This window comes from Chenopodium quinoa, unplaced genomic scaffold, assembly GCF_001683475.1.
Source record: "Chenopodium quinoa cultivar QQ74 unplaced genomic scaffold, ASM168347v1, whole genome shotgun sequence".
Lineage (NCBI taxonomy): Eukaryota > Viridiplantae > Streptophyta > Magnoliopsida > Caryophyllales > Amaranthaceae > Chenopodium > Chenopodium quinoa.
The window spans coordinates 4,055,754-4,082,662 of NW_018742577.1; the positions used below are offsets into that span (position 1 = coordinate 4,055,754).

The 26,909-nt window shown below is 37.9% G+C and overlaps 1 protein-coding gene, 1 long non-coding RNA gene and 1 pseudogene across 4 annotated transcripts; 2 read left to right on the top strand and 1 right to left on the bottom strand.

Moving 5' to 3' along the window:
• The first annotated feature begins 1,172 nt into the window (after positions 1 to 1,172).
• On the top strand, positions 1,173 to 25,367 carry LOC110721037 (annotated as a pseudogene).
• LOC110721039 lies at positions 14,586 to 16,640 on the top strand. Of its 3 annotated transcripts, none has more exons than XR_002511390.1 (4): positions 14,586 to 14,791; positions 15,939 to 15,973; positions 16,063 to 16,282; positions 16,379 to 16,640. It is a non-coding gene; the product is annotated as an uncharacterized LOC110721039 (long non-coding RNA). The 3 variants fall into 3 exon arrangements; XR_002511391.1 differs by having other exon boundaries at positions 16,085 to 16,282; XR_002511389.1 differs by lacking the exon at positions 14,586 to 14,791 and having other exon boundaries at positions 15,608 to 16,282.
• A 92-nt stretch (positions 25,368 to 25,459) lies between the features above and the next one.
• On the bottom strand, positions 25,460 to 26,309 carry LOC110721038. Its single transcript, XM_021900162.1, has one exon. The coding sequence runs from the start codon at positions 26,232 to 26,234 to the stop codon at positions 25,545 to 25,547; it is 690 nt and encodes a 229-aa protein (XP_021755854.1). The 5' UTR covers positions 26,235 to 26,309; the 3' UTR covers positions 25,460 to 25,544.
• Positions 26,310 to 26,909: the final 600 nt, after the last annotated feature.

The window sequence follows — 26,909 nt, forward strand, 5'->3', positions numbered from 1 at the left end:
AAATGAAGTTACTTATTTCTAAATTACTTGATTTTACTCGTATAATGAATTTGGGTTACTTTTATGGGCAACATGGGGTTATTCATATGAAAAAATAAGGTTACTCATACATATAAATGTAGATTACTCTTATAAATCAATGTGCCCACATCGTGTGGTTAGCCACATACAAGACTTGCCCTCCCAAAGATAATCACAACAATAACAAAACCACAAAAAAAATAAAAATAAAAATAAAAATAAAGGGGGTACTAAGTGTAGGGACAATTTTACCTAAATATAGAATGAGTTATTTTTTTTAAAAAAGATTATATTCCAAATTTGCCCTTGTTTTAATTTAATCCTTTACACTTTTTTTAAAGGATTAAAATAAAATCCTTTACACTCCTAATTATATAAACATCCCTACCGTTTAATTTACATCCATATTCTAATGTATTCAACCTTGTATCCTATTTAATATTCAATACTATAAAAATTCATGGATAATAATGAAGTGCACTACGACGATTTATTTGAGGTATGAAAATTACGTGCTGTAATTTTTTTTTCCGCAAAATCTAAGTTATAGATGAACAATCAAACAAAATAAAATTTCCATCTGAAACGGAACTTTATTCGGGGGGTACTAAAGACCCCCGGAAATCTTATCCAGGGAGTAATAGAGACCCTGAAATCGTATCCGGGGCACGTATCACGGTGCCGGTTGTGTTGCCGGGGTCAACAGTACCCCCGACTAAGATTTGCGGGGGTCTCCAGCACCCCCCGGATACGATTTCAGGGTCTCTATTACTCCCTGGATAAGATTTCCGGGGGTCTTTAGTACCCCCCGAATAAGATTTCTGGAGGTAAACAGTACCCCCCGGAAATCATAGCCAGGGGTAAACGATACCCCCCCGGGAAATCATAGTTGGGGGTAAATAGTACCCCTAGGAAATCATAGCCGGCGGTGAATGACTTCTTCGTCTCTAGGGCTCAGATTGAAGAATTTTGAGGGAAATGGTGAAATGAAATGAATTACAAAAAAAATGGCGACTGAAATGATGAATGAAATGGAAAAAAATAGCGAATGAAATGAATTGCAAAAGGAAAAATGTAAAAAATGAAAGCCCGGTGAAATGGCGAATCAGTTTTTTCATTTTGAAAAAGGGTATTTCAATCTTTTTATTATTTTCGTTTAATTAATTAATTTATGCATTTAGCTTATTTTGTCCTGTATTTAATATTTGTGAAAATAAAAACCTCCTTAAAACCCCCTTCAAAACAAATAAAAACGGCCACCATTTCAGCGTGCCTGAAACCAACAACAGCACCACCACCATCAAAGAAGGTGGTGAAAGGTCGGAAATGCCCCGCATCAAGGTAAAGAATCTCAGCTCCCTCTTCCGCTCCGTCGCTAAAGTCGAGTCTTCTCCCTCCTCCGCTGCCGCCGCCGTCAGAAACGCCGTCGTTTCTTCCTCCAAGAAGAAATTACGCTCTTCTCCTTCTCCTACTCCTTCTTCGAGGGCAAAATCGTCTTTGCGCAAGCAGCCTCGCCTCCAGAATATTCCGGCCACCGTCGTCGAAACTACCGCTGCTGAAGGTTCTCTTTCTCTTTCTCTCTCCTTTACTTGTTATTGTTGAGAAATTGTGTGTTTTTTTACAGAAATTTTAGCTTATATTTGTGAAGTTTATGTCATTTTGTCATATTTTATGTTAATTTATGTTATTATTGTATGTTTAATTGAGTTATTGATGTTTAAATTGTGGATATTATATAATGTGTTGTGATTTTATTATGCATTTCTAAATGTGATGATATGTGATATTTTTTTATTCTAAGTTTTATGAAATGTTTGGATTATGATGGTAATGTACCGTTTATACTGTTTAATGTTGCTCCCAGTTCACAATATCTTTATGTGATGAACTAAGATTGATAAAATGGTGCGAGTAACAAGGTTAATGCATTGGACATGATGTGGGAGTGGGAAGTCTAATGCGGCGACAAGGCGTTGTTGTTTCTAAATTATGATTGTATCATTGCAAGGCTTGTACAATTGGTAACTCAACTTAGGTTATGTCGTGGATATGTATTCATGTGTTGGACTTGATTAATTGGAGGTTTTGCTTGTTTTGGGTGATAATTAAGTGTTTGAGTAGCCATATGCATTTGTCAATGTCAAGTATCTGGCGTGGGTGTTTGAGGCGAGAATAAAGAATCCGAGTAACGTAGTTTTTGTATTATACTTCGTGGAAGGTTTGATGTTGTGGAACGAAGTCTGCTTGGTTTATTTGCGTGATATTTGATAGTCGTATGAAAGACTGATGAAGTTGTGATTTGTTCTAGTTATTATTCATGGCAGAAGCTATGATGAGTTAGTTAGTCTATATTGCTTTCAAATGAGGTGTGTATCTTGTTCGTACTAATCCGGGCCTTGTTTTATATTGTTTAGGGGATTCAGCTAAGGAAGTAACGCAGGACATATCTTCTATATTGTGTGGTATGTTTTTACTCAATGCCCGATTGTGATATAATTAGTGCTCTTTTGTTATCGTGTTATCGTCTTTACTAGGTCTTCAATGTTGCTATTAGCAGCCATTCAGTTAATTAGCGATTTCAGCATATTAGAGAATTGTTACTTTCAGAAACTATTCCAATTTCATGGGTTTAGAAATGATGTGAATATGTGATGCCCCTATGATGATTTATATCATGGCTTGACCTGTTTGGCAAATTTTTTAAGGTAGTTGTGAATCAGTCAGTTTTTCCACAAATATATGCAAAACATTGATACTTTAGAGAAATAAACAAGTTAGTACCATTACATTATATCTCACATTTAGGCTTGAAGTTGATCAAGAGCTAGTACTTTAATATTTCTACTTATTGTTTTTGTACAAGTGTTTTGAAATTTGGTTGCTCTTTTGACCTGTGAGTCTTTTACTCTACTATTATTTTTTTAAAGGTAAGGAAAACCCTTCTTGTGATCAGCCATTCTGTAACACGTGTTTTACAAGATATGCCGCCATATTCATTAGACCCTAAGTTGCAGCATTGCTGTAATTCATAGAGCTGTTATGTGCATTGAATCGTTGATAATATTCAGATTCCTTTATAATAAAAGCTATTCATGTTGAGTCCCTACAGATATATTTAATTTGCGTGTTACAAAATAACAAAGATGCTAACTCTACATGTTCAAGACTTCAAGTATAATCTATTTAATACATTCACATTTCTTGGATTATACTTGTGAAGCGGAATTGTTCAAATTCTTACAAAAATGGCATGATATTTTAAGTGTGAATTAGCGTAGATGGCACTACTGCAACACTCTTTACTGTCACTGCGATGGAAACCACAAGTCTACAACTATGATTTTTATTTTTCTTCTTTTTATGCTGAAAGCCCGAAACTCTACCATAAATCTTAGAGAGATTTTGTGTTAAAGGTTAATCGTCTGCCCAATATCAGCCTGTACTGTTCTTAGTGATAGTGGCAGAAGTGGCTTTCTTTTGATTTGAGAAATTGTGACCCTTGTCTAATGTGGACCCCTCCTCCATCTTGTGTACCCAATGGCCTTAAAAATGATTACTATTTTAACCCTGCCCCATTCTCACCATCTAATTTAAGAGAAAAAAGTGGATTTTGGTTTACTTTTATAAAGATAGCTTTTGTAATGTCTCATTTATCAGGTATCGATGATTGGGAGTTTGATGACCCATCTGACTCAGAAGTGGCTAATGATGACAAATCATTGGAGGATGATTCTGATGTGCGTTGGTTTTCTGAATTGTTTAATAGCAGCACGCCACTACGTCGTAAAGAGTTATCTCGTGATCGAAAGAATAAATGGGTCTTTAAGAACACTCAAAAGCTGCGTTTTGATAAGTTGGTTAATATGTGCTTGGATAAAGTGGGATCAGGTTCAACTTTTCATGTGTTATATAAATTAGGCCGAGGGACAGGTTTGAAAGAGTATAATGCTTTCATAAAAGGTTGCATAGAGACAGCTAGAAGTCTCAAAGATGAGAAACTCCAGATAGAACAGATTTTGGAGGCATACCGGCTGCTTCAATTAATGAAGGAACGGGGTTTTCCGGTAGAAGAGGATGCATTTGGCCCATTCTTAATGTTTCTGATTGACATGCATATGGATGACCAATTTTTAATTCTTCTTGAGATCATCAAAGATGAAGATCCTTGTTTACATCCACGATTAGGCTACTATGAGATGCTTTTTTGGATTGAGATGAATAATGAAGAAAAGATTCATGAGTTTTGCCAGCAAATTGCTTCTGGTGAGAGTGAAATGGGGTCTGAATTGCACGGTGAGCATCTTTCCTTATAATATTTCATGGCATTGTTTCTTACTTTCACAGGTTTTGGCTTCTTTCATTTATCTCCAATCTGTTTTTTATTATATAAAAAAAAAACGACTACCTACCTGCATTTGGATGTGACAACCATCAACTTTCTTGCTTGACTTTATTGAATTAAATCATAAATTCCTAATACAACCTCTATGAGGTCTATTTATTGCCTTTACTGTGGGAAGTTGTATTATAGAATTATGCAAGCTATCCTCACTTGTTGTCACCTAATGGGGAGGATCTTTTTGTTATTTGACATATGAAGTTACATGATTGTAGTTTATATTTAATTTTTATTTGCTGATTGAAAGGACGTACCATTGTCTTCAGTGATTTGGTCTTAATGATGAATCTATTACTGTTTGGGCCAATGGCTGCCTGTTTTTAGCAAGAACTCAGAGTGATGACTATTTCATTTTGAAACTCTTTTTACTAAGAAGGTATCTAATTCTCCATGACTTTCTCTGTGGTTCTAATTGCATTAAATTGCCTTGTGGTGCAGAAAATTATTTGTTGGCACTGTGTGAAAGAGATAAGGAGGAGCTTCTTCACTTGCTAGATATCATAGACATAACCAGAGTTTCATCATTGGATAATGTAGCTTGTATTTTCAGATCTCTGGGGCGATTATCATTGGAAGCTTTTGCGGAATTGTTTCTCTTGGTATTGAAAGATTGTGGTATGTTCCAGACTTCTAGTGGAATGATATTTTGATCTTTCGTTTGTTCTGTTTTTCATTTACTTAAGAACTCTCTAGTATAGTCTTCATGTAGGTTTGGTGTGTGTTTAGGGGGGGGGGGTGGAGGATTAAGTTTCAATCATTGAATTAAAACTGGGTTGTTCTCTATTACTGTTTGGGCCAATGGCTGCCTGCTTTCATCCCCTCTATTACTGTTTGGGCCAATGGCTGCCTGTATCATGGAATCATTGTTTGGTCAATTTTTAATGCTTCGAGTTACTGTTACGTAACAAACGATGCGGGGAGAAGGCGGTGTTTTTGGTTGCTGCTTTACGTAACAGGATTTCGCGGATTGACAAATCCAAAATCTGTTACATAACAGCCGAGTTTGAATTCCATGATACATTGATATATTTTTTTTCTTAACATCTTTTGGGAAATAAATAATTACAAAAGGTCAAGCGACATTAAATTTCCCCCGTGATAGAACAAACGAAAGTGGAAATCAATTAAATTTGCCTCTGATTTTTTTTTTTTTTTTTTTTTTTTTTTTTTTTTTTTTTAATGCAATCTCAAATCTGTTGCAAGCATGTTCCTTTATTTTATGTTGTCTTAAGGCTCCTGCAATGTGATTTTCTTATATAAAAGGCGACATATATACCATATTCTAGGTTAATAATGGGTAATAAAATGCAATGGTGCTTAGTCATTACCTTCAGTTGCTTATCTTTAATCATCATGTCATGCTCTTCTGGTTCCTTCCTTCTTTCTCTCATTTAGTCATTGAAATCTCTAAACAGATTAACACAACATAGATATATTTTTTGGGGTGAAAAATTTAGCATGCTAAGCACATAACTACCTCTATATGTTCCTTGTTGCACTTGTAAAGCAACTTTCGTGGAGTTATATTTGCAGGGATGTTGATTAAAAAAGCAGCTTTGTTTGCTCTAAGTGGGCCATGAGCTTTAAATAAGGTGTAATGGTACAACTTTTACCACAGAAAAAACTTTCCAATTATAGTATGTTGCCAGTATTGTGATATTTCTATTTTAGGAAAGTGTTGCGAGTATCAAAAAACGGAGGAAGTAGTAGTTATAAAAGATGAAATTTAAGTAAAAATGATGACACTTGTCCTTTAAGGTTTGTGTTTTTACCAAGTATAGAGAGGGATGAGTTCTGTTGGTAGTGACATTTTTCTTGCTTTTATGCTATAAGTTTTGGCGGTTCCTTTGCAACATTTTGTGAACTAGTTATGCCATAGTACCATATTACTTTTAACAAATTATGGACTGTTGATATTGCATCCGCGAATTTAGAGAACTGTGTATGCTAGATTTCATGTGCATTAGTATTGTACAAAATCTGCTGATATTGTGGTTTATGGCACTTTATTGTTGTTCAGCTTCACGACTTTTGGAATTTTATTTAGATGCTAGCTTTCCTAACTATTAAATTGTGTCTTCCTTTCATCGTTTATCAGTTAAACACTTGTCTAATTAATAAAAAATCACTGCAATGCTGTTTATTTTGTGTAGACTCTGTAGAGTGTATTCTGTATTGTCATGTTTATATTTATTTTCCTTGCAGGTCATAAGGCCCAAAGTATTTCAAATTTGATCTTCTCCTATGCATCTAGCTTAAAAAATACAGCGGTGAGGAACTTCTCATGAATTTACTGGTAATTTCCTTTGGGTCCGTTCGTTGGGCAGTTTTGTAAATTTTTGTGTATTTAGTGGCCACCTCTATTCTGATACTGATAGTCAAGGATGACTTTTTTCTATTTTCACAGGTAGCACAAGCATTATAAAACCTCTCTTTTTCTTAAGTTTTTTTTTTTTTTTTTTTCCTTCTTTTCTTTTCATTACCTTCAAATAGAAAGCTTTGGTTTACTTGCTATCTGCTGATGGTGTTTAGTGATTACTGAAGAAAACTTCCTTTTCGATTTCGGGCATCTCTTGTGATCACTTTTTTGGATTTTAGTGCTGCCTCCCATCATTCATGGTGTCTACCTCTAACACCTATCTGCATGATATTCATGATTCTCCCTTGTTAATTTTGTTTCATAATACTTCCATGCCTTTTTATTATATGTTATTTTTTACCAGAATTTGATGAGTGAACATGAGATATGCTCTTTTATTTTACACTGTGCTTTTGGGAGCACATCACATTTGCAGGTGTAGATCTTAATTTTAGTTGTTTGGGACTTTGGGGCTTCGGCCAACCAACAACAAAGTAGCTACCTGACATTAGCTCTGTGGATTTTCAATGTTAGCTTCCATCATCAATGTTGTCCATCCCTAACTTTAATTTGCATTATTAAATCCCTGTTGTTGTTAAATAAGAAGACCACCTGTTGTCTGGAGCCTTGGGCCAACTACAAAGTGGGTTTGGTGGCTATCTGCCACTACTAGGTTTGATTTATTCAGGCTTTACTTCATGTGTGTTACCATAGGAATTTTGTGTGTTTTTGTCAATGTCCCCTATTAAATTTTGAGGCTAAAATCTGCTTCTGTATTAGTAGGTCATTTTGACTTTCAAGTTTTAAACTTGAGCTTCTACCTTAAAACCTCCTGATGTGTCATTTTGAAAATAAATTTAATTATATTTTAAGTTGTCCACTGGGCTGTATGCATAGATAAACCTTCAGAAGTCATATCTCTTAGAGTCATCCATTTTGATTATTTGAAGCTTGTGTTTTACACCTGACCTCACCTTTACCTGATGGTGAGGAGATCAACTACTTTCTAATGTTCAAACTTTAATATTGGAATTGCCATACCTTTTAACTGGCACACACAGATCAAGGTAAAACCCAAATTGTTACAGAACTTTCCCTATTATGCCCTTTCCTTAGAATGTCTATATCTGTGCTTTTGTGCATACCACACCATTGCCCAGCTCTCTTTTCATGAGGCTCTCGTCTTTTTTAAGGGTTTTGGGATTTTTTTTTTTTTTTGGGGGGGGGGGGGGGGTTGTTGTGCATGGAAATAAAGATGTATGTGGTCTTATGATTCTTATCCCTTTGATTAGAAGAAGCTGTTCACACTTTTTTCTTTACTTACCCACATACATGGGCACCTTATTCAAGTTCTTTTAGAATGTGGTTTGAGAAGATACTGTTTTCCTTTGAGATATGTTTAAGAAAAATGTTGCTCTGCTTGATATTCGTCATTCTAAAATTCCCTATTCATCTTGTGCCTTCTCCACTAGAATTTTCTATTTCCCACTTTTTACTTCTTACCGAACTATCCTCCATAATATTCTCTTCCTTCAGTTGGATGTTGCTAAGTTTTTATGGAGGATATTGGTTGGTAATTCAGGAAAAAGCTTGCTCTACTTGGAGCCTTATTGATCATGCCCCAGTGAGATATGTGGGCTGCACATAGGACGAAGATAAAGTTTCCTTTGAAGGTTGGTGGCAAGGATGGAGATGCAAGCTGTGCTAGTTGGGCACAATTGGGCCTTTGAGATAGCTAAAAATTTATTTTTGATCTCTCTCTCTTAGTTTCACATGATCAGTATCTGCATCACCCATGTGTCGGTTGAGGTTCTCATCTTGGACAGGGTGGGAGGGTTGCATTGTATCTTGCATTAACTTTACTTTTATGACAAGAGAAAGATTGTTCAACTTGTCCCGTAACCCTATAAGCAGTAGCCAGCACTGTGTGCTTTTGAATAGTCCCATCTGTTCCTAAATATATTTCACATGTTTCTTTTTGGGATGCCCTAAAATAAATTTCTTACTTATACATCAACTTTTTTTTTTTGCCTCCATCACATCAACATTTTTATATTTCTCTAGCCCAACGCTTTCACCTTTTCCCTCCTTGTCCCCTACCTAATATTCTATTCATATGTAACAAGGATCAATGATTATAAATAAGAATTATGGACCAACTCCATCAGACTTACATTTTTTACGACATACTAGCAAAAGGTCATAGTAGTCAACTAGTTTCTTTGTGTGACTAGGTCTAGACAAAAAGAGCGGTGAAAGCTGAGTATATCACTGGTCATATGTGGGAGTGAGGGGCTTTTAGATGGAGAGTAATGCCAGAACTTTCTTAACTTAATAAACATAGATAAAGTGACAAACACTTCATCTAGAAGATCATGCTCTCTACGGTCTCTGTATGGGCAAAGGCTGCTTAATTTTTTCACTATCTTAGCCTATGTGGCATGAAAACTACAATGTTCTGTGGCTTCCGACTAGTGATAGGCCTTCTTCATGGTAGATTACTCTCTTTTGAGATTAAAATTTCATCCTTAATTGAGAGACTTAATGTATTATGCAGTTTAATTCTGCTGCGTTAGGACGACTATTGTCATATGCAATGTAGAAAATATGAGTCCTAATCGTTGATGGTGATAGCTGTGCTCTTAACTTCCTCCATAAAGATGAAAACTCATGGCTTTTTACCTTAAAGTGATTGCTGTTATTGATCCTTAAATGCTAAGATTGGATATATACTGATTCGACTTCTTTCTAAGATGCCTAATGTTTCTCTTTAAAGGTTGAGGATGTTATTTTGAAATTCAAAGAGATGCATGGAAAAATGGATCTTGCACTTTTGCCTGGATCATATGAGAATCTCATTAAATATTGTCTTGACTCTGCTAAGGTACGCGCAAACCATAGAGTACTGAGATGGTTCTTCTTATAGTATTGTTGTCCTGCTGCAATTGTATACTTTTACCTTCTCCCAATCTCTCGTTTATCTCCATTTGAGCATTGTATTATAAAATCAGCTTGTCTGATTTCCTCCCTTTCTTCCCTGAAAAATAATTATAGGTCCATTTGGCTTTGGATTTAGTTGATGAGATGTGTGAAGCAGGTTTATCTTTATCCACGGGAGCACTCAATGCCATATGTCATGCTTGTGAGGAGAGCTGTGAATTTATATTGGTATGCTTTCTTTCAAGCTGTAGTTTTTATGCCAGCTATGGTCATTTCATTTAATTCATTGCTAAGTTTATGTGAAGTAATGTAATGGTTGGATCTGGTAATGATATTGTTGTAGTACAGAGAGGTTTCTGTGCTGCTGATCTTATCATTTTGATTGTTAAACTTATGGTGAAATGTGTGGAAGAACATTATAATTTTTGGAGGATCATCTGTGGGTTTTAGAGACTGTTTTTGGTAATTTAAATCACTGCTATGATTGTATCTTATATGCCATTGCTTTATATATTCGTTTAGCAGTAATGAAGTCTTATCATTAAAGGTATAATGGGTACAATTCTCTGCAATTGTTGGTGCATGATGGTCAGAGCCATTTGCATGGGCCATGGGGTGGTTGCTGCACGCCTGCACCAAAGATTTTATTGCCTTATTGGGATTTGGCATGCTGCATAACTTCGTCTGGTTTTAATTTCCTGATCTTGTACATGATTTTTAAAGTATTTTTTACTGTCAATATTTCTGTAATAGGTTCGTCGGATCTATTCAATGCTCAGTAGTCATGAGTTGAAGCCAAATAGTGAGACAGTCAGAAGCATTATCAACATGAACGTTAGAATGAAAGATGTGAGTTTTTAAAATGCACACCATTCTCCATTTTTCATTTCCCCGTTTCAGTCTACTTTTGCTTCATTTACCAATTCATCTTTTGCTGCTCTCTGCAGTTTGATAATGCATATGACGTGTTGAAGGATGTGGGAAAGATTAAGATAGTTCCTTCAGCAAGTATGTACAATGCTATATTGGCTGGTTATTACTGAGAGGTGAATTTTCCAGTCTTTGGTGCCCCCCGCCCCCCCCCTCCCCTCCCTTTTACGTGCTTGCTTTCCCACTATACTGTGTTTGGCAATTGGCGTATAGTTAATGTAATGTGGGCATGAAATATATTATAGAAGAAAGTAATGTTTATTTTTGCTCTATCTGCATATGTAGCTTAGGCACGAGTTTGGATTATTATGTTGACATCTCAGCTTAGTTTCATTAAACCCAAGTTCTTTCATTCTAGGCAGTGTTCATTTTACCTATTTTATATCTTTGTAATTTTTCAAAATTCCTTTATTTCAAGGTGCTTATGAGACCTTTTAAGTTGCCTACGTTCCAGACTGCTGTCAGCTAGGTATGGTGGTAGAAATACTAAGAGATGGAAAATCCTACAGTTTGCTCTCACCATACTGTGTTTGGCAATTTGCAATCAATCAATCAATCGTAAGGGATGGAAGAGGAAGATTTTTGTGGATGACTATACGAAATAGTCACTTTTGGTTCATGTAATCGACCCCACTTATAGGATTAAGGCTTTGTTTGATCGATTGATTGATTGCTCTCACCACTTGTGTACTCTTGTTCATTCTTCTATTCCTCTCAAGTAAAGCCTTTGCATTTAGGTTGACTTGTTTTCTAGTTCTTGTTTACCCTATATGTGTTGCTATGTTATTACATTGAAAGGCTACAAGTGTTGGTGTCAAAGACCGGGTTCTCACAGCAAATTTAAGTAAATTAATGACAAGAATAAAAGGGAAAAGCTTGATTACTGATTGATTAATTGAACTAAACAATTACAAGGATAGTCAATGGCCTGAGGCCATCAATCTAATGGTAGCTTTAGGCTACTACACTTAAGGGTTCTTCACTCAATTTCTGGATACCCTTTCCATAGAACTACCTAACATACTTATACTAAGCAACTAAGAAAATACATGTGAAGACTTAGCTTAATTTGGCAAAACACAAATTAGACATTGTAGAAACTAGTAGCTTGCTTTCCCCTTCTTCTTCTTAATTAAATTTGTCATCTTGTTCTTTGTTGGAGTTAACTGTTGATCATCCTTTGCCTTCGTCGATCGCCGCTCCTTCACCTTCTTGACCCCCTTGACTCGACTTGCCCCTCTTAGCCCTCTGGGTATACACTTGTATGGGTCGGCCCATATTTGGGTCTATTACATTACCCGCCGCCTCGAGATTCACCTTGTCCTCGAGGTGGAAAGTCGGAAAACGCTTAGCCAATGCTATCCCATCTTCCCAAGTTGCTTCTGGAAAATTTTTCCATTTGATCAAGGTTTCTACCCTGGCCTCTCGCCCCACCGTGGCAGTACGCACGTTTAGCACTTCCTCGGATTCCACCAACATCTCCATATCGGGTTCCACCAACATCTCCATATCGGCGGACAATTGCTCGGGAATTGAAGGATTAACCGGCATTGAACTAATCATCTTCTTAAGTCGGGAGATGTGAAATACTGGATGAATTTTACAAGAGGGCGGTAAGTCCACACGGTACGCCACCTTGCCCCGCACTCGACCACCGTGAAAGGCCCATAGAATCGAGCCCCTAATTTCATGTTTGGCCTTTTTGCAAGAGATTTTTGTCGATATGGCTGAGTTTCAAGAACACCGCATCCCCCACCTCAAACTGCTCGTCTCTTCTCTTCTTGTCAGCGTATTCTTTCATTGTTTGCTGAGCTTTGAGCAAATTAACCTTCAATTCGTCCAAGATACTGTCCCTTTCCTTCAACCATTCTTCAACCTTGTCTATCGGAGTGTGGCCACTCCCCACGCGCTAAGCTTTGGCGGGTCTCGGCCATACACTACTTTGAATGGCGTGAGTTTGGAAGATGTATGGGGGATGTATGTAAGCAAATTCAGCCCAATGAAGCCAATTTGCCCACGTTCTGGGTTGGTCGGCAATGAAGCACCGGAGGTACGCCTCCAATCCGTTGTTAACAATTTCTGTCTGCCCATCCGATTGCGGATGATAAGCCGTACTTCTTTTCAATTTCGTCCTCTGCAATCGGAACAATTCACGCCAGAAAATACTCATAAAGACTCGATCCTGATCCGAGACTATGGTGGTCGGAAACCCATGTAATTGCACCACCTCTCGAACGAAGTAATCGGCCACCTTAAGGGTGTTGAACGGGTGTTTCAGCCAAATAAAGTGGCTGTATCTGGACAGCCGGTCCACCACCACCAACACCGAGTCAATACCCTTAGATATTGGGAGGCCCTCCACGAAATCCATGGAGATGTCTTCCCAAACCGCCACCGGCATTGGAAGCGGTTGTAATAATCCCAGCAGACTCCGTTGCGCGGTCTTGTTTCTTTGGCACACCGTGCACCGCCGCACATAGTTACTCACTGCGCGGCATTCCGACCCAAAAGCAGTCGGCGACGAGCCTCAGGTACGTCTTGACTTCCCCCCCCATGACCGCCGGTGGTGGTGTCGTGGTACTCATGCAGCATCCTGGGTATAAAGATTGAATTTTTGGGTAGAGCTACTCTCCCTTTAAACATTACTCTGCCCCCTTCTATATGGTAGCCTACTGGCCCGACGTCCCCCTTCTCTAGTCCCAATTGATTTTGGTAGCCATTTGTCCTTCTTAATCTCTTCTTCTAGCTCACTCCAATCCACCGATTGTGAGTGAATTAAGGCACTTAACAGAATTTTTCCTTGATCCATCTTAGACAGATCATTGGCCACTCGATTTGACGCCCCGGGTTAGTATTGCACTTCGAAATCGAACCCCACCAATTTCCTTATCCACTTTTGATACTCACCTACCACTTCTCTTTGTTGGGTGATGTATCTAAGGCTTTGTTGGTCGGTTCTAACCACAAAATGTCGACCCAAAAGATCATGCTTCCACCTTAAGATAGCCAAGCAAATGGCCATGAGCTCCTTCTCATAAATGGAATTCTCCCTTGCTCTCACCCAAGTAACTTGCTATAATATGCAATCGACCTTCCTTCTCGTGACATGACCGCTCCAACCGAACCTGGATGCATCGGTCTCCACCATGATTGCCTTGGTGAAATCGGGCATAGCTAGGACCGGTGCCTTAATCATAGCTTCCTTAAGAGCCTTGAAAGCACACGTTGCCTCCTTTGTCCACCCAAAGCAATCTTTCTTTAATTGTGATGTTAATGGGGCCGCAATTTGGGCATAATTTGCCACAAATTTACGGTAATAGCCCTTTAACCCAAGAAATCCTTGTAGCTCCCTCAAATTTCTCGGCTCTTCCCACCTCATGATGGCTGCCACCTTTTCCTCATCCATGGCCACCCCTCTTGCCGAAATTACATAGCCAAGATAGGCCACCTTGCCCTTCCCAAACTCACACTTTTTGAGATTTGCATACAAACTATGCTCGGCTAATTTTTCCAACACCATCTTCACATGACTTTGATGTTCACCTTCATTCTTAATATATATCAAAATGTCATCAAAGAAAACCAACACAAACTTCCTCAGAAAAGGACGAAACACATCATTCATCAACGATTGGAAAGTAGCCGGGGCGTTAGTCAAGCCAAAGGGCATGAGTAGGGGTGTACATGAACAGGACCGGACCTGAAAACCGACCTGACCCGGACCTGTTGGGACCGGACCTGACCCGGACCTGTAGATTCAGGTCCGGTCCCGGTCCTTGAAAATCAAGGTTTCCGGTCCCGGTCCGGATCAGGTCCAAACCCGGGGTTTTCAGGTCTGGACCTGAAACCCGTTAAAAATGCGTTTTTTATAAAAAAAAAAAAAAAAAAAAAAAAAAAAAAATCCCAAATTTCAAAAGAAGTCCGTTTCATTTTTGTTAACACACTAACCCTAACTCACTTCTCTCTCTCTCTCTCTCTCTCTCTCTCTCTCTCTCTCTCTCTCTCTCTCAGCCGACAAGCAAACACGGCAACACCCACTCCCTCCAGACCACCGCCCACCAGACGTCCAGACCAGCAGTGACTACACGCTGTACATCCTGCAACGACGAGTCGACGACTACACCCTGCATCTGCATCTCACTGTAAGTTCTTTTTTTTTTTTAATTAAATCTAATTATATTTGAATTGGGTATTTTGTATTTCAATTGCTTATAATGATTGTTTGATGTTTGCATGTTTGTAAGTTCTGTTTTTTAGTTAATTTTTTTTTCGAATTCATGATTTTTTTTGAGGTTTTTTTTTATTTATTTTAAGTAACTGTTTTTGAATTATTTTAGTTCATTTGTTTCGAATGCATGTTGAATTTTGGTATCCTGTAAGTTCTTTTTTTTTTTAAATTAAATCTAATTATATTTGAATTGGGTATTTTGTATTTCAATTGCTTATTATGATTGTTTGATGTTTGCAAGTTCTGTTTTTTAGTTCATTTTTTTCGAATTCATGATTTTTTTTTGAGGTTTTTTTTTATTTATTTTAAGTAACTGTTTTTGAATTATTTTAGTTCATTTGTTTCGAATGCATGTTGAATTTTGGTATCCTGTAAGTTCTTTTTTTTTTTAAATTAAATCTAATTATATTTGAATTGGGTATTTTGTATTTCAATTGCTTATTATGATTGTTTGATGTTTGCAAGTTCTGTTTTTTAGTTCATTTTTTTCGAATTCATGATTTTTTTTTGAGGTTTTTTTTATTTATTTTAAGTAACTGTTTTTGAATTATTTTAGTTCATTTGTTTCGAATGCATGTTGAATTTTGGTATCCTGTAAGTTCTTTTTTTTTTTTTAAATTAAATCTAATTATATTTGAATTGGGTATTTTGTATTTCAATTGCTTATTATGATTGTTTGATGTTTGCAAGTTCTGTTTTTTAGTTCATTTTTTTCGAATTCATGATTTTTTTTGAGGTTTTTTTATTTATTTTAAGTAACTGTTTTTTAATTATTTTAGTTCATTTGTTTCGAATGCATGTTGAATTTTGGTTTCTTTCGATTTGTGTGTTTAAAATCTGTTTATTCCGTGAATTTGCTGGGAGTAGATTGATAAATCAGAAAAGATTGATAAATCTGTTTAAAGTAGATTGATAAATCTGTTTAAAATCTGTTTCTTTCGAATTTAGTTCATATTGTAGAATTTGCTGCCTTGTTGGTGTATTGTATATTTGTATGTATTCTGTTTATTTTGTGAATTCAATTTGAATTGTAATTGAATTCTATCGTTTTATATGTTTAGGATCAACAAGAACCACGGATTCTTACTCTTGCAATGTAAGTTGTTCTCACATTTTTTTATAAAATGTTATGTGTTTATAATTGTTACTTAAAAATTACTTATATTGTGTATAATTATATTGAAGATTGTGTATAATTATATTGAAGATGGAGAGCTCTCAATCCAAAAGATCTGCTGCTTTTTCTTAAGAAATGTCACAGCCACTTTTTGAAAAGGATATGGAAGAATTGCAATCTACTTTGCCTCCAGATAAGAAGTTAAAAGCGGGGCGGGAATACATATGGAACAGAAAAAGTAAGAGGATATGGAAGAAAATTTGAAAGAGTTACAAGAAATGGAGAAAGGTAGTATTAATTTTATGTACTTGTAATTTTGTTAACCAAATTTATTATTTCATTGTTATCATTCATTAATATATTCTATAATGTTTTTTTATTTAGAGGTGCAACATAATGTATCTAACGATGGAGACGATGAAGTTGTTTTCGTTGACTCATTAGTGTGAATCACGCAATCAAAGGGAAAGCAACTCGCCAAAATTCAAGTTGTCTTTGGATAATTTATGTATTTCTAGTATTTGAGACTTAGAGACTTTATGTAATTTAATGAATTATTTGTTATATTTGAGACTTATAGATTTTATGTAGTTTTTGTCATTGATATTTTAAGATTTTATGTAAACAGGTCTATAATTAGGTCCAACAGGTTATTTATTTTCTTTAAAAAAAAAACAAAAAAAAAAAACACACAAAACAGGTCTGTTCAGGTCTGGACCTGACCCGGACCTGATTGCTCAGGTCTGGACCTGACCCGGACCTGCTGAATCAGGTCCGGTCCCCGGTCCTCAGAATTGGCTGATTCAGGTCCCGGTCCTAACAGGTCCGGTCCAGGTCCGGTCCGGTTTTGGACCGGTGTACAGCCCTAGGCATGACGAGGAACTCATAATGGCCCTCATGAGTTCTAAACGCCGTTTTGTGAGTGTCTTCGGGTCTTACTTGAATTTGGTGGTAATTGGATTTAAGGTTCAACTTAGAGAAGACCCTTGCCCCATGGAGCTCATTAAGTAGCTCATCGATCACCGGTATCGGATATTTATCCGACACTGTTTCTTTGTTAAGAGCCCTATAATTAACACAAAACCGCCGAGAACCATCCTTCTTCTTCACAAGGAGAACCGACTACTAAAAGGGCTAGTGGAAGGTCGTATGATACCGGCATCCAACATCTCTCGGATGAGTTTTTCTATCTCATCCTTTTGGGCTTGGGGGTATCGGTATGGTCGCACGCTCACGGGGTCACTTCCCTCTTTGAGTATGATGGAGTGCTCGTGCCCACGGTTTGGGGGTAAACCATCAGGCATCTCGAAAACCCCCTTATACTCCTTGATTACATCTCTCATGAAGCTAGGCACCTCACTTGCCCCATTCGGCTTCTCCTCTTTCTCCACCTAATTTATTTTCACCAACAACCCACCTTTACTCTTACAAAGAGTACGTATTATAGCTTTCAAGGAGATTTGAGTTTTCTCTTAGGTGGGATCGCCCATCAAAGTCACCGGCCACCTCAAAGTGCATTACATGGGTCTTCCAATTTGTAGTGACCGCACCAAGCTTTTCAAGCCATTGTACCCCAAGGATAACATCGGCATTACCCAACCCCAACGGTAAAAATCCTCCACCAAGGTTACCCCTCCACTTATCTTCAACTTCACCCCTCGACACATCCCACTACCTCTCACGGTTTCGCCATTTCCCAGGGACACATCGAACTCCCCACCCTTCTCCAATGGAACCTTAGCAACCTCTACCACCCTATGTGACAAGAAATTATGTGTGGCCCCCGGGTTTATCATCACTATCACCTCCTTGCCGTGCACCATCCCTTTAAGTTTCGTGGTTTTCGAATTAGTCAACCCCACCACCGAGCACAAAGAGACTTCCACCGCCTCTTCTTCTTCTTGCCCATCACTCTCATCCTCAACTTCCGGCCCTTCGGCCACCATTAAAACACTAAGCTCCTTCCTTTTGCACTTATGTCCAACACCCCAACGCTCGTCACATCGAAAGCAAAGTCCCTTTGCTCTTCGTTCTTGAAGTTCGGCCTCAGTGAGCCTTTCGAAAATGGATTTTGTGGCTTCGCTGGAATTTGGTCTATTGAGTTTAACAGACCCTTGAGACTCAGGCGTAGCCCACCTTTTGTTTGAGCCAACATTAGTTGGGAGCCCATACGTGGAAATCATCCCACCTCCAACCTTGCTGCTAGTTAGGCCCTTTGCTTGGGCTGGCTCCGCTCGGCCCAACCCGCCAAGGTCCAGCAAACCTATTACCACCACTGACTCGATTTCTCTCTTCAACGGGCCGCAAGGTCCATGGCCCGTTCAAGGGTACCCGGATCCAACAGACGCAGCTCAACCTTAATCTCCTCATTTAGGCCGTTTATAAACTGATCTCTCATGAGTTCCTCCGGAATATCCTCCAAGGGGAAAGCCAGATAAATTTCCGCCAGTATTCTTCCACGGTGGTTGTCTGCGTCACGGCCAACCACTGCTCTTGAAAGGTGCCCGAGTTAGTGGCCCAGAATTCCTTCACGACGTGGCAGCGTAGATCGGTCTAATTGGCGAAGGGTCATCTCCGATTCTCCCAGTGGTACCACTGCAATGCCGGACTGTCCATCGTCACCACCGCCGCGGTCACGCGATCTTCATCGGAAAGCTGGTAGAAATCGAAGTACATTTTTGCCCTCATGACCCAATTGTCCGGGTCCTTCCCTTCAAACACCGGCATGTCGAGTTTTTTGTGTTTCCACTGACCCCCGTCGCCGCCGCCTTCCTCCGGCCACCCCCGTGGGTCCCTTCTCCTCCACTCCGGCATACCGAAACCGCCTCCACGCGGCGTTCGCTAGTCGTTTTCTTCACGGTTCTGATTGTTTTCATCGACCACCGGAATGACTGGTGAGGATGGTGGTGGTCTGGGTTGAGTGGCTGCAGTCACGGCGGCGCGCATCTCGTTCCGGAACTTTTCATGTTCCCTCGCCACCATATTTGCCCGAATGTCTTGGTCGGTTCGAAAGCGATCTATTCTTCCTTCAAGCCTCACCCTGTTCTCCTCCTGCCGCTTCCGATCTGTCTCGAAAAGAGTCGTGAAGTGGTCGGTTATGGCCTTTTGGGTGTCGACCATAGCCAAGCTCACCACCTTTGTACTGAGGGCTGTCCCCTAGTCAGTCAATTTTCCTTCAATCGCTTGTAGCCTCGACTCGACTTCTTCTAGCGTCTCATCCACCGCGTCGGTGCGTTGAGTCAACGCGGGGGTCACCATGATCGACCGCTCTGATACCAAGTTGTCAAAGACCGGGTTCTCACAGCAAGGTTAAGCTAATTAATGACAAGAATAAAAGGGAAAAGCTTGATTACTGATTGATTAATTGAATTAAACGATTACAAGGATAGTTAATGGCTTGAAGCCATCAATCTCATGGTAGCTTTAGGCTACTACTCTCAAGAGTTCTTCACTCAATTTCTGGATACCCTTTCCATAGAACTACCTAACATACTTATACTAAGCAACTAAGAAAATACATGTGAAGACTTAGCTTAATTTGGCAAAACACAAATTAGACATTGTAGAAACTAGTAGCTTGCTTTCCCCTTCTTTTTCTTAATTAAATTTGTCATCTTGTTCTTTGTTAGAGTTGACCGTTGATCATCCTTTGCCTTCATCGATTGCCGCTCCTTGACCTTCTTGACCCTCTTGACTCGACTTGCCCCTCTTAGCCCTCCGGGTATACACTTGTATGGGTCGGCCTATATTTGGGTCTATTTCAGTTGGATACGGGTAGATCTCTAATGTAAAACATGCCAAGGCTCAGATTTTCAGACACATTGACCTTTTCCCAATATTGGACATGGTTGTAACTTGTAAGAACATGATATCTGATGGAGCATATTCCCGATCTTGATAAAAAAGACCTATATGTCACTTAGCAGTTAAAGGACACGTAGTGTATGATATAGGTTGACCTGATTGCTGCACCTTGTTATTTTTATCTCTAGGCCAATAGTGAATACATATGTTACTTTTGACGTTCCTTCTACTTTGATAGTCTTTCTTTCGAGAATGTGTGGATCAAGATAATTGAGGTGTTTGGGTGAAAATTGAACCATTTGGCGAAATTTGTACCCTTGTTAGAGTGTCTTACATAAGTGTTTACGGCAAATAGAAGAATTAATGTAACATACATAGTAATGAAATGAAGTGTGAATGCAGAGTGTTTGACACAAGTAATAGGGTATTATGAATAATCCATATAGAATTAGATGCATTACATTGTAAAGGGAGGCGTCCAGTTGGAGTCAATCTTCTAATTAGTTTTTCTGTCTTTCTTGTAAATCATGACATTGAGATGAATCTAACTCACACACACACACACACACACACACACACACACACACACACACACACACACACACACACACACCCCCGGTCCAATGAAAAGAAGTCAAACTAACTTATGTGAATAGTGCCCAAAGTCAAACATAACAACTAAAAAGAAGTGGAGAAATTGGTTTATATTATAAAATATGAGACGAATTCAACAATATTTACTTGATAACATTTGATTTTTTAAAAAAAAAATCTATTCAATAATAATCAGGTGAAGATACCATGGTCTAATAGTGAAATAATTTGAGTTGTCTTGACTATAATTGTATTGTGGGGAGGTAGAAATAATGATGCTTGTGCTCTATTTTCTGATTTGTCTTTGACTTTTAAGTGACCTATCTTCCAGCCCCCTTCTCCTGAATGGTAATTTCTTTGTATGCATCACTTGACCAAATTCACCTTCTTTCCTTTGAATTTCTAACTCTCTTTGGTTGTTGAGCTACAACTTTTATGATGGATGTCCATCTACTACAGAAGGATGTAAGCAATAAGCCAATAACCCTCATTTATGTCTCTGCAGAAAAACATGGATGGTGTGCTGAGGGTCCTCGAAGAAATGAAAGATGCAGATGTCAAACCAAATTCTCAGACTTTTGGCTATCTGATAAGCAACTGCTCAAGTGAAGAAGATATTATGAAGGTTGTCTCATGCTGTAGTGCAAAATTTATTTTTCTCACATATCACCATAAAGAATTTGGTCGCTTAGTGCTATTTTATGCTTTGTGATCTATCTGGCATGACGGGTGAATAAAGATTTAGTGTTGCCTTATGTGTTGTGTAGTTTAAAATGTGAATGTTGTGTTAAATTATTATCTTTCCCTCAATCGATGTAATTTTATTATCATGAATTTGTAAATATGACATGCTGAGATGGCAAACTATCCTCCCACAATGTTCCTCCTATGTATGTGTGTGTTTGTATTTTTCTCTTGCTGTCCCATATAATGTTATTTATTCGTGTTTTCGTCTTTTAATAATAAAAATAGCTGTATATGTGAGCATAGATTTTAACTTTAATGTGTTTTGACATATACTTAGTCTTAGGCTCTGCCTTTTCAACTTATATTGTCCTAACTTATCTTGTGTGAACTTATTTTGTCTATAAAAACTTATTTTGTCGTTAAAAAAACATATTTTGACTGTATTTATCTGAATATATCTGTATCTCTTAACTTATTTAGTCTGATATAAATCTTCGTAAGTCAAACCTAACAGGGGGACCTTATGGAGCTTCAGTAAAAACAGTTAGTTGTCGAGTAAGAGCATCTAGGTGTGTAATGGTAACCGATCACAATCTAATGTGATATTTTCATCTACTGTCCTTGTCCATTTTACGAGCATTTACTACATTCAAGTCTTCCAGGCAGGAGCGGGGGAGGGAGAATTTAAAACATTTGCCAAGATGATTAATCTTTTCCTCTCTTATTGTGTATGCCTGAACTTTGATTTTGCTCACCATTATCTATTTATTCTGTATACAGTATTATGAACAGCTAAAGGGCACTGGTGTTCAAGCTACAAAGCATATTTTTATGGCACTAATAAATGCATATGCTGCATCTGGCCAATATCAGAAGGCCAAGGAGGTAAACTTATATTTAAATTTGATCTTCTAATGTTTAATTTATACAAAGTAATATACTTTGTTTATATGCAATCATGAACTCCCTGACATAGGTGTCAAACTTTAATTAACTGACTATTGCTCTGTAAACTTAAGAATAATGTCAATGGATGTTATTTGCAGTGATACGTATTTGAATATTAGTACTTACATGTTATTAAATATTAGTTCTTTACTGTATGTTTTAAAGAGATCTCTGAAACATATGGACATTTAAGTATGAGTGCTCCTAGGAACATCGGAACATCTAAGTATTAAGTGCTAGCTTATAATTTTTGTTGCACATAGAAACTACAGCTTGAGGGTGGGATATAAGAACCAAGTATTTAGTTTAAAACTTAAAAAATATATCTATTTTTTTCAATGGGGTAATTTGGAAGAAAAATGAATATGCTGGTCATTTTTTTTATATGCATCAATCCAGGTGCTGGCTTCCCAGAGTATACTGCAAGTGCAAGGTTCCTTGAGCTAGTATCAGAATGTGTCAGATTACGTAATAATATGGTTCATGTCAGATGTCACTGTATTTTGTCATTCATGTCTTCATGATGCTCTTGGATTTGAGGGCATGATTGACTGGTTGTTATATTAATGGTATCTAAAATTTTGGGTGAAACAAATTTTGGATTGGAGACCCAAAAATTAAAGAAAGAATAGGATTCCATTGTTGTTTATGATTGGGCAATAGGTAATCACTGCTAATATTCCGGAGCAAAAGGATGGTGTTCTTTCATCATCTCTGTGGGGCTGTGGGTGTGCAGGGTTTGATTCTTGTGACTCTTGTCTCATTCTATCAGTTTCTCTCTCTCTGTGATTTTCAGATGTAAACTTGAGATATGGAGTCTTCTTATTGCATATCAAGCAAATGATATAGATTTCAGCACTTTTGTATCACTTTCTCCTGCGACTTGAACTTCTTACTAACTATACTTGCTGACTCCTCTTGTTGTCTTAATTGTGTCAGGTTATTTTAGACAAAGGAATACCTGTAAAGTTCTTAAATGAAATCAAAAGTTCTCTTATCTCAGCCCTCGCATTACATGGCCAAATATCTGATGCCCTGGATATTTACAAGGAAATGAAACAAAATGGTTGTTCTTTGGAGCCAAAGGCTGTTATAGCCCTCATTGTAAGTTCTTAGATTTCTTTTGGTTGTTTTTACAATGTTTTAAGGTTCCTGAAGTGTTGAACTTATCTAACAATTTATTGTTTGCATGCTATTGCAGGAACGCCAGCATTCTAAAGGAAAGTTGGATTTATTGCTTCAGCTACTTGAGGAATTGAATGATCCATACTATTGGACTGATGGTTGCTGCAGAGTCATCTTATACTGTATTAGGAACAAGGCTTTAAGGTCAGTTGATGCCGAATTACTACCTTCCTCTGATCAAGCTCATGAAAACTTGTGATTAATGGCCAAATTCCTTTTCTCTTGCGTAGGCCTGCTGTTGATTTGCTAAAGAAACTCTCAAATGATTTCCGGGATGATGATATTGCTAGAGAAGTTATATTCGATGAGGTCTTTCCTTCCTCCATAAGCATCTTGCTGAAAATAAAATGTCTAGCCCTATACACTTTGTTAGAAAAGAGTGCGAAACCAATCAAATGAATACCATAGCCTAGAGTTTATCTGATGTTATTAATCTTGTTTATGTCTATTCAGGTATTTTCACAAATTGCTGACATGGAAAGTCCCAATTTGAAGATTGGCCTAGGCTTGCTTAAAGCTATCAAGGAAGATCTGAAGTTGCACCCTTCACGGAAATGTCTGGATTTTCTCCTTAGTGCTTGTGTCAAGGGAAAGGATTTACAGAAAGCTCATTTGGTTTGGAAGGAGTATGAGATAACTGGCCTACCTTACAACATTTTAAGTTACTTAAGGTAACATTGTCCACTTTGCTGAGAACTGCTATGCTCTGTCAATTTATGTATTCATTTGTCATTAATATTTATACCAATTGAATTTGGATCAGATGCATCAAATGTCCAACTTCAAGAAAAATAAAATAAAATAAAATAAAGAGCATTATGTTTGTGTAGTTCCACCAATGATTATTTGCAGAAAGTACAAGTGTGTAACACATTTTGCACTCAAAATATGGTATTGATCCATTCCAAATGTTCTACATGCCGCATTTAGGTGGTATGAGGTCAAGAAGGTGAGAAAGACAGATAGATGGTGATGACCACTGAGCAGTGTCTTTGTCAGAACTATCATGGTATCAAGAAGGCAATTAGTGATCAAACTGCCCCAACATAATTCCTTCTGATGCCATGCAAAATTATGTAGAACAGTTTCCTGCCCCATTCTTAACAGACTATTTACATAGAGTTCCCAGTTTTACTAGCTTTATTATACACATGTTTTTATGCTTACCATGCATCTTATGAATGGTTTGACTGACACAGGATGTACCAGGCATATCTAGCTGCAGGAGATATGGAAGCAGCCACCGCGTTTCTGAGTAATATACCAAAAGATGATCCCCATGTTCGGTCTGTGCTCCATGCATGCCGTATAACTTATGGAAAGCCCAAAGAGGAGAAGAAAAAGAAGAATAAGAAAGAGAAAACTTAAGAGGAAGAATAGAGGGATGAATTGGATCATAAAAAATGTCCAATTGAAATAATTCAGCATGAGGTCAAGCTCTGTTGCTTGTTAATATCTCATTTCAAGATCCCAAAATTTCAGCGATTGGTCAAGATAACCCGAGGCTGTTTCTTGTCCTGCTTGCTCTTACAGAGGTTCCATGGCTTGATTTGATTGAGAAGAGCTCTGATCCAGATTTTGAGTTAGCTCCAGCTTGAGGCTGCCTCAATTGTGTGGAGAACTAATACTATTATTCATCATCCAAATGGTGTCACGTCGCACACAGATAATGATACGTACTAATTCATACTGTAGTCTTGTAGCTGGGACTATTTCCTGTTGAAGCTCCAAAAATGTGAACTTGGCTTCTGTCCAAGTATCCTTAAGAAGGTACACAGATAATTGAAGTGTTTTCTACTTGTGAAAATTCATTTTTTTGGGGTATCATCATCAACATATGATGAAATACAGAAATAGCCAATTAGGTCTTTAGTTGTTTACCAAGCTAACGTTCCTGTCTTGTAACCTTGAAGCCAATTTGGCAAGTGTAACATCATATTGAGATCAGTAAAAATGATCATTTGTTTCATTCTTCGCATAAATCTGTACAGGTATTCACCCCCTCCCCTCTGGCGAGTGATTCTAATGAGGTTCCATTGCTCGTTAAACGGATCCAAGGTGAGGAGAGCAATGTTGTGGTTCTACCACCTCAAAGGTCCTCACCCGTTTTGGGTATGAAACTGGCATGCAGCTCTTCATATCTCCATCTTACTATGTTTGCCTAATTCATATTCTGACTTAAAATGTCGAGATGCAATGTAATCCCTAAGATTACCTACTGTCCAAAACAAAGGAAAACACAATCGGAGCAACAATTTCCTGTAATTTAACTGACAAATTGTATTTTACAACTGTCAATTTACATAATTTCTCCTAGCTATTGAAACAATTATCAAAAAGATTTGGCAACCAGAATAGCTTGCCTACACCTAGCTTTAGCTTGTTCAAGCCTCTCATTAAGAGTTTCTTGTTTAATAGCAGCTTTAACCATTGCTAAATCCATCTCCATTAACTTCAACACTCTGAAAAGTTCAGTGACCATCCTATCTTCAACTTTGCCTTCATCTCTCAAGTCTTCTGCCTCTTCTCTTGCTCTTTCTGCTACAATTTCTCCTGCCTTAGCCAGCAGCTCTGTCGACCCGAATTCTCGACTCATCAACCCTTCAAACTTGTCCAAAAAATCCATGATCACATATCCTGTAGGCTTCTCTAGGTTGATGGGTTTAGTCCTCTTCCACCCTATCTCAAAGTTGGGAGGTTCCGGTTTTACGAGTTCTTTTCGAGCCTTTCGATCACGGATTATCTCAGACCGTCTTCTCTTCTCAATGGGAAACTTGTCTGCAGGTGTCGTGGCCTCATTCTCTGGGCTTGGTGTTGGAAAGTCGTCGGCTGCTACCGGTTCAGGTGGTGATGGTGAGGAGTTTGTAGAGCATTTTATTGAAAATGAATGAAGTTTCTGATGTATTATTGGGAATGAAGGTGATAGATGTGAAAATTTATGGGAAATTTGATTTGGGTGTTGAAAGAGGTTTATATGAAGGGTGGATGCTTGGGAGATGAATTGGAGAGTGGAGGAAGCCATTGTTTGTTGATGAAATGCACCAAAACATAATAGTAATTGGCTAAGATAAGGTTTATTTGTATATCTCCATATGCTTTTATTTGTGGGCCAAGGGTTAATTGCCAAACTGATATGTTTTCAAATTAACCAATACATACAGAATACTATTGTAGTAGTATGATGCAATCGGTAGAAGATGCATTAACTGGGTGTATATTCATTCTTCTAAACATTACGTAATGCTTCCTTCATGCACAAAAATCTTCGTATTAGGTTTGTACCTGCATATCAAAAAATGTGTTACTCCATTTATTCCTTTTTTTGAATAGCAAAATATGTCATTAATTTAAAGTCATACGACATTTAAAATAGAGATTCGACGTTAACAAATATATAAGATATTGAATCAAATAAAATTTTCCTTCATAAAAATTACGATCGTCGAGTAAATCTTGCACTGTGCAACATCTCCCGCTTATATTGCTGGAAAATACAGCCTTAATGGAGAGACAATCTAACGATCCTTTGTAGCCGTGAGGATGTTTTCTATCTGATTCATCTGTCTGTATTCGAAAACTTGATAACTTTTTCACCAATGAAATAATTTCACGACAATCCATTAGATCTAATATAATGGATACAAAAGTAAGAAATTTCTCCTCCGAAAAGAGGAGATAAACCTTGTCTTTCGAAGGA